The sequence below is a fragment of the Condylura cristata genome, unplaced genomic scaffold (assembly GCF_000260355.1).
Source record: "Condylura cristata isolate star-nosed mole 26May11 unplaced genomic scaffold, ConCri1.0 scaffold00046, whole genome shotgun sequence".
In the NCBI taxonomy this organism is placed as follows: Eukaryota; Metazoa; Chordata; class Mammalia; order Eulipotyphla; family Talpidae; genus Condylura; species Condylura cristata.
The window spans coordinates 595,926-604,329 of record NW_004567147.1 but is presented as its reverse complement, the minus strand read 5'-3'; the positions used below and the strand labels follow the sequence as shown (position 1 = coordinate 604,329).

Sequence of the window (8,404 nt, the reverse complement as noted above, 5' to 3'; positions counted from 1 at the left end):
AAATATGAGTGGTATCACTAGACAACATACAACAGAAATAAAGAACATATATTTGTTCTGAGAACATTTTTATAGATGGTAAACTGTTCCTGAGTGCAATTAAAAGCAGGTATTATATGGATGAAAAAAACATAATATCCTATATTTCATGTAGAACATTAATGTGTTTTCCTTTCTGGAAAGTAAATACTAAACAGATATTTTTCCCCAAAACTATAAACTAAACAAGAGAAAATATTATATAGATTAATTACAACTATTAGATAATGGTTTCTTGTACAATATTACATTATAGAAATAATCAGAGTTAATTTAAATGCCACATATTTTCCATAAAAAGGTAAATGCTATATAAAAATAAATGGAAATTAAAATGTTTATTTATTTTATAAACTTCCATTACATACACATTTAAAAATCTATGTTTCCCAGCATTTATATATTTCCCATACACCATGTCAAAGGTCAAATATCAAACTAGTCATATTCTATTTACATTTATAAATGAAACACACTTAAAACAAGTAAGAAATGAGTATGACTATGTTGCCACTTTCACATTCTTTAATTTATGTCACTTTATCATAACAAGGAATAGACTAAAATAGCAAAAACATTTTGTCAAATATATTTTACATAGAACTGCGAGTTTCTTTTCAAATTAGTGTTTTTGTAGTCTTTGAGTAGATACCTAGGAGTAGAATTTCTGGGTCATATAGCAGATCCATTTTTAATTTTTGAAAGATCTCCAAAATTTTTTTGTAATTATTGATATGGAAATTTAAAATAAATTAAATGTGTATATTACAAAAATAAAAATGCCTAATTACCTGTTTTCAGTACAAGAGATATTTTAAAAAGAGAATTTTTGTATTGTTTGTACCTACAAATATTCACATATGAGCATTTTTGTTAACTGATCTCCATAATTTGTTGATTAGTGACTCAGTGAAAATTAAAGACAATTAGTAAATACATTTCATTGTTGCAAACAATCTAACACTTTTCTACTATTTACAGTTCCTCTTTGACTTTGTAGACTCCTGGTCAAGTCTCAACAGTTTCTTCAGTGCATTTTTCATGTCCTTATTCCTTAAAGTATAAATAAGAGGGTTGAGGCTTGGAGTGATGATGGTATAAAAAAGGGTGAGGAACTTGCCCTGATCTTTGGAGGCACTGTTTCCTGGCCGCAGGTACATGTAGATAATAGTTCCATAGAAGATGGACACCACGGTGAGATGAGACCCACAGGTATTCATTGCTTTTCGTTGGCCTGCTTTTGACTTCATCCTCAGCACAGCTTTAGCAATGTAGCCATAGGATATGAGGATAAGGGTGAGGGGTGTAAGGACAATGACAATTCCTAATGCAAACACAGACATTTCAACTGTTGTGGTATCGATACAGGCTAACTTGACCATAGCTGGTAACTCACACAAGAAATGATCCAGAACATTGTTTCCACATCGAGGCAAATGCAGAGTCAGGGAACATAATACTACAGAGTTGGCCAAGCTGATGCTCCAGACCATGATAATCATCTTGAGACACAGATGTGGGTTCATGATTACCGAGTAATGCAGGGGCTTGCAGATAGCTGTAAAACGATCATAGGACATAACAGCCAGGAGAAGGCACTCAATGGAACCCAGCCACATGTAAACATAGAGTTGAACGGCACAGCCTACATAACTGATGGTCTTAGTAGGTCCCCACAAGTTAACCAGCATCTGGGGGATGATGCTTGTTGTGAAGCACAAATCTAGGAAGGATAGATTCCTGAGGAAGTAATACATTGGTGTGTGAAGATGGGAATCCAGGAGGGATGCAAGAATGATGGCTGTGTTACCCACTAATGTAATTAGGTAGAAGATGGTGACAACTCCTGACAGAATCATTTCCAGATTGGGATGGTCAGAGAAGCCCAGCAGAATAAAACCGTATTGAGAAGTATAATTCCTTTGTTCCATAGCCCTTCGATGTCCAAATCCTAGAGTAAGAATAGTAGGAGGTGAAAGTGAGAATAGAAGAGAATGAGGAGGAAGAGAATGAAGAAGAGGAAATAAAGGAAAAGGAAAGAGAGGAGGAAGATGAGGAAAAGATGAAGGGGAGGAGATGAAAGTAGAGGAGGAAGGAAAATAAATTTGTCAACACAGATTATCTAAATAATTTAATTAAATACAGACCTAAACAGAGGGAGATGATTTGTGTTAAAAATTAAAAACAGTGGATTAAAGATTAGTGCCAAGTTCTCTAGTGTTTTTGTTGTAGATTATTTTGGGTAATAAATTTAAAAGCTATTTTGGTCTAGGTGATCTTGAGGAATTCACTCAAAGCCATGTACTAAAAGTTTTAAATAGATCTGACACCTAAATAAGGTGACCTTAATATTCTCTACATGATGTGACTCAATGATTACTAAAAAGCTCATTAGGGCCCTCCCTGGTGGTGCAGCGGGTTAAAAGCACAGCACTGAGAATCTAAACCCACTTCCGCGTAAGTTCGATTCCCGCCTGCCCTGGAGGAGATCCACATGGCGTGGCAGACCTCTCCTGACCCGCCCGCTGCTCCCCTCAGCAGTGTACTTCCTCGATCTGTCTGTTCTGCTCCCCACTGTGTCTCTGGTGAATCCTCTCACCCTCCGCATCTCTGGCCTGTACCCCAGTTCTGTATAAATAAATAAATAAATCTTTAAAAAAAAAAAAAAGCTCATTAGCTGAAAGTGAACATATTCTTTTAAAATAGTCAATTATAAAATATAATTATTTGGCTAATGTCAGGATGAAAAAGTATTTGTCTTTTACTATATCTTAAAGAGCAGTACGTTATTGAGCCCCTTCCCCCCCCATTTATTATGTGGGAGTATGTCATTTATCTTTGGCACTCTAAATACCTAATATCACCAACACTTGTAACTTTGAATTAAAAAATATTTTAATTACACTCTCTCTAGCAATCAAATACACATTCATCCCCCATTTCCAAACAACTATTGTATTTTTTCTATCTCCTAATAATAGTCTTAGCCCTCATATCCAATCTTGCCTGTAAAATGTAATAAGATTCAATAAAATCACACTGACACTGTGCTTAACTCCTGTCAGTTCCTTTCTTATATATTTAAAAATTATTCTAATTCTTTACAGTGGCACACAGAGACCTGCACAAGGCTTCAGTTTCATATCACACATCACTTTATAGATTTAACCCCTAAATTTTTTTTAAAGATTTATTTATTTATGCATACAGAACTGGGGTACAGACCAGAAGTGCAGGGGCGGTGAGAGGCTTCACCAGAGACAGAGTGGGGAGCAGAACAGGCAGATCGACAAAGTACACTGCTGAGGGGAGCAGCGGGCAGGCCAGGAGAGGTCTGCCACGCCATGTGGTCACCTCTGGGGCAGGCGGGAATCAAACTCATGCGGAGGTGGCTTTAGCTTCTCAGTGCTGTGCTTTAACCCGCTGCGCCGCCAGGGAGGGCCCATATATATAACCCCTAAATTTTAACAAGTCAAGTTCTCTCTTAGCTAAAGCTCTTAGAACACTTACCCTTTTCTGGATTCCTACTCATTCTGCAATGCTGACTCATTCTTTCAGCTACCTGTTAGCTGTTTCTTGCTTAAAGAGACATTTCTGAACTGATCATGTCTCTTTGTTTGATAGCATGTATCATATATGGAGTCCTAAGGAGGTCTAGGGAGCCTACGGGCCTAGATAAAGAACTTGCATTCATGTCTCTGGAAGTTATTTACCTACTTGATTCCAGATAATTTACATAATGCTTCTAGCACAGTTTTCTCATCTCTAAGAAGGGTGAGAATAAAATTGCTTAGGACTCGATGAAGGTTAAATAAGAAATAAATAAAAAGTGTTTGGAGCAATACTTGGAACATAGCATTCTCAATAATTATTAGTTGTCACAATCTTTATGTGAAGAAAATACAATTATCTACCATGTAGGTAAATGTTTAACACTGCCCCATAGTAATCTGTAAGCATTAAAAAAAGCAGTCATCACTTATATGTGAAATACAAAGAAATCAAACCAACATTCAAAGAGTCAAAACCAGAAGATGACTATAGAAATGAGGTACACAGCAAGGGAGGGCAAGGTGAAACTAACCAAGGACGGGTGAACTCAAGGGAATATAGTGAGGGTTCACGGATGATCAGTGACAAGCTCTGGGACTAAAACTATGTAAGAAAAGAATTAAAAATTAAATTTTAAAAAAGAAATCAGACATGATGACTCTTGCTTTTTACACTATTATAATACCTGAGGCATTCCATAAATAGGTGGAGAATAGATGAAATGTATTTATATATATATATATATCTACTTAGGGATTATTTATGTAGGCATATCTTTCCCACTTATATTTTTTAATAAAAGAAATGTCATCTAACTATGGATAATCGTCAAAATCACTTAAACTTGTTAGTAAGACATATTTACTCTAAAATTTTAACCTGGCGTTTTCTGAAGTTAACTAGAAGGTGGCAGACAAATGGAAAACAATGCGGTTTCATTTAAATAGTAACAACAACAGATTTATTCAGGGGGAGAAAAAAATTAAAAGCACTAGTTTTTATTTAAAGAAATAATAAGCTCAGTAATATTCAATGGTGTGATGCAGAGTTTCTGTAGACATGTATGAGTATATCAGACTTAACTCTTTTAACAATTCAACATACTAGCAATAGTCCTCCTTCATTCATAATCCTATCACTGAGTATAAAAAGGCAAATTTCCTACCGACAGGCCAAAATAGCGCCTGGAAACTTCCATTAGAACATAAAAATGGTGCCCTCCCTGCTGGCACAGTGGGTTAAAGTGCAGCACTGGGAAGCTAAAGCCACTTCATGAGTTCAATCCCCACCCGGAGGTGACCCAGATGGTGCGGCAGACCCTCCTGGCCTGCCCGCTGCTCCCCCCAGCAGTGTACCTCATCGTTCCATCTGTTCTGCTCCCCACTCTGTCTCCGGTTGAAGTCTTTCGCCACCCCTGCACCTCTGACCTGTACCCCAGTTCTGTATGCATAAATAAATAAATCTTTAAAAATAAATAAATCCCCCTAAGAACTTTTTAAAAACAAAACAACAACCAAAAAAACATAAAAATTATGAAGAAAATGCAAGTTATGCCATATCAAATTCATACTTTACATGTCCTGAATAATATGAAGAAATCACTTGAAACTCTGCCCATCACCCAAAAATCGACCCATTTCGAATATATTAAAAGAGATAGTTTTGGCACAGTAATAGTGATATCCTCAGAGTCAACTTTTCAAGAAACATGCTTTAAGCCTGGGTTCTGCCAAAAACCAAGTTGGATAGAAATACAAAGGGGGGGAGAAAAGTAACTCTCTGAAATGTATTGCAAAATATAACACACTGAAGAGGGTATTTCTAAAGAGGGTGATGAGTAATTAGTAACATTTGGTAAACATACTATTTTCCTAATTGTACCTAACTTTTGAAAAAGAGAGTGTGTCGATTAAAATTATTTGAAAATCATGTTGAGACTAAAATCAATACCATGCTGTTAATTTGTTAACTATTTCCATTATCACTATAACCTCCAAATATAATTCAGGAGGGAACAATCCTTCTATTAAAAACCTGATACAGGAAATCTTCAATAAATCTTCATTTTAAGGGTTAGAAGTGGATAAAAACATCTTCCTGGCTCCACAGTCTTCATGAATGAAAAATGTTTCAATTCTTCATTTTCAACTTAACCTACATTCTTCTGTAACTTCAAAATTTCTGAAATTATAAATCAAAAAACTGCTTTTTATAACAGAAAATAAACCAATCTTTCCATCAAATTACACATTAAAGAGCTCCACAGAGATCTACTATATTGAGCTATGCTGATAGTAAACCAAAAGAGAAACAGTACATACACATCTATGTTTCTTTTCTTCCACCTCCCTCAAAGTGTTCTACCAACCCAGGCACACTCTCCCAGAGATCTTACAGAGCAACATCACTGTCATCCACAGAGAGTTCCTTGATGCTCTACTTCTTGGCCATGTGCAGCCTACACTGTAGAAAAAAGATCCCGGTTAGGCATTTGCTTGCGAGGATTGTAGCTCTTTAATGTTTTCCCTGTGGTGATACTGCAAATTATGCTCCTCTCAAAGTGCATTAAGGGGTACAAATTCTGGACGGGACTCCTCATTCTTGGACAGATGACATGATTAAGGAAATGAAATTTGTAATTTCTTACTACTTGTTCTAATTATAAGTGTACTTGCAAATGAATCTTGATTGCGGAGAAATATTAAAGAGCCACCATAAAGTCAGAATAAGAACTGAACAAAACTTTCCAACATTGCCTGAAAGCCCAGGTCAGGAATATTTTTTATACCACCCGAAATAAATCCCACTTCATTTGGGTAAAGTGCCATCAAAAAAACTAGTGAGTGAAACTTTGGAGAATTTAAGATGCTAAGGTTATTTAATATGAATTAAAGCTACATTTATTTAGCTATTTAGTATGATTTATTTAGCTATTTAGTATGATTAAGCTACAAATAAAATATGCTTTCCAATATGTATATTTCCAGCATTACAATTACAGTATATATTAACTAGAAAATTCTCACCAATTATATCACATATTGATTTGGAAATTAATCTTCTGTTAGCAGGTATCATTTAAAAAGTTAATGCTGGCCCTACCTGGTGGCGTAGTGGGTTAAAGCGCAGCACAAAGAATCGAAAGCCACTTCCGCATGAGTTCGATCCCCGCCTGCCCTATAGGTGACCACACCGCGCAGCAGACCTCTCCTGGCCTGCCCGCTGCTCCCCTCAGCAGTGTACTTCCTTGTTCTGCCTGTTCTGCTCCCCACTCTGTCTCTGGTGAATCCTGTCACAGCCCCTGCAACTCTGGCCTGTACCCCAGTTCTATATGAATAAATAAATCTTAAAAAAAAAAAAGTCAATGCTGGCCGTCCCTGGTGGCGAAGCGGGTTAAAGCACAGCACTAAAAATCAAAAGCCACTTCCACATGAGTTCAATCCCCGCCTGCCCTGGAGGTGACCACATGGCGCGACAGGCCTCTCCTGGCCCACCCGCTGCTCCCCCCAGCAGTGTACTTCGTCGATCTGCCTGTTCTGCTCCCCGCTCTGTCTCTGGTGAATTCTCTCACCACCTTTACACCTCTGGCCTGTACCCCAGTTCTGTATGCACAAATAAAAATAAATCTTTAGGGGAAAAAAAAAGTTAATGCTAATTGTTTCCTCTATATCCAAGATTGAACTTATTTTTTTTTAAGATTTATTTATTTATTATTTTTTTTTAATTAGAGTGTTCTTTATTTTACTTTATTATAATTTTTCTTATGGAAATAACACTGGCTAATACTATATATGTTTCAGTAGTACAGGTTTCGACCTCTTCAAACATGTGCTACAGCAGTATGCTCACCCTGTAGTATAGTGAGCCTCCACCACTGTCCATTGAGCACCTCTACCCTTTGCCTCTCCTGCCTCTCCTCTCAGTCACCTCAGCTCTGTGGTAATAATCTGAGGGTTATAGGTTTGGTTTGTTTTAGTCTGCGCCTTTCCTTACATTCCACAAGAGTGAAAGCATCCAGTGTTTGTCTTTCTCCTTCTGATTTATTTTTGTTTAGCATAATTCCTTTCAGTTTTATCCAAGTCATCACAAATGCAAGAATTCATTGTTTTTATAGCTGAGTAGCATTCCATAGTGTATGTATAATATGGATTCTTTATCATTGATTTGCGATAGGTAGTGTGTTTCCATAGCTTAACTATTGAAAATAGATCTGCAATGAATATGTGTGTGTGTGTTTGTATATTCTATAGCTAGAATGTATACACTTTGACCAGTATGTTCTCATTTACCCTATCTCCTCAGATATGGGCAAAACCTTTTCTGTACTTTGATTCTATGAAATGTATTTCTATGTGAATATTTCCTGTTAATTAGAAGTTTAGAAGTTCATATATATACAGAAATAAGAAGTACCCTAGCACGACTGACAGAGTCAAAGAAATTCAGATTTAAAAAATAAAGAGGTATAACAGTGGCGTCACAATCCCAGACTTTCAAATACACATCAAAGTTATACTAATCAAAAATAATAGTTTGCTGGAATAAAACCAGATACATGAAAAAAGGGAACAGAACTGAAAGCCTAGAAATAAACTCACACCAACATCAAAACCTGTGGCTAAGCAGTCAGGAATGTAAATTAGAAGACAATCAGCTCAGTAAATGGTGCTGGAAAAACTAGTCAGACAATTGCAAAGAATGACATTTGCCCACTCTCTTTGTTTTTGTGGATTTTTCTCATAAGCAAGAGAATAAACATAAAACATAACATTAGCTAAAAATTCCCATCTAGCAAAATATACTATAATTAAAA

At 36.4% G+C, this 8,404-nt stretch overlaps 1 protein-coding gene across 1 annotated transcript; it reads right to left on the bottom strand.

Moving 5' to 3' along the window:
- Nucleotides 1-1,010: 1,010 nt before the first annotated feature.
- On the bottom strand, nt 1,011-1,970 carry LOC101632688 (olfactory receptor 2W1). Its single transcript, XM_004694756.1, has one exon. The coding sequence runs from the start codon at nt 1,968-1,970 to the stop codon at nt 1,011-1,013; it is 960 nt and encodes a 319-aa protein (XP_004694813.1).
- Between the last annotated feature and the right edge of the window lie 6,434 nt (nt 1,971-8,404).

What these genes read in the sequence shown, in the direction of transcription:
- LOC101632688 (XM_004694756.1), bottom strand. Translation starts at nt 1,970, where the DNA reads ATGGAACAAAGGAATTATACTTCTCAATACGGTTTTATTCTGCTGGGC.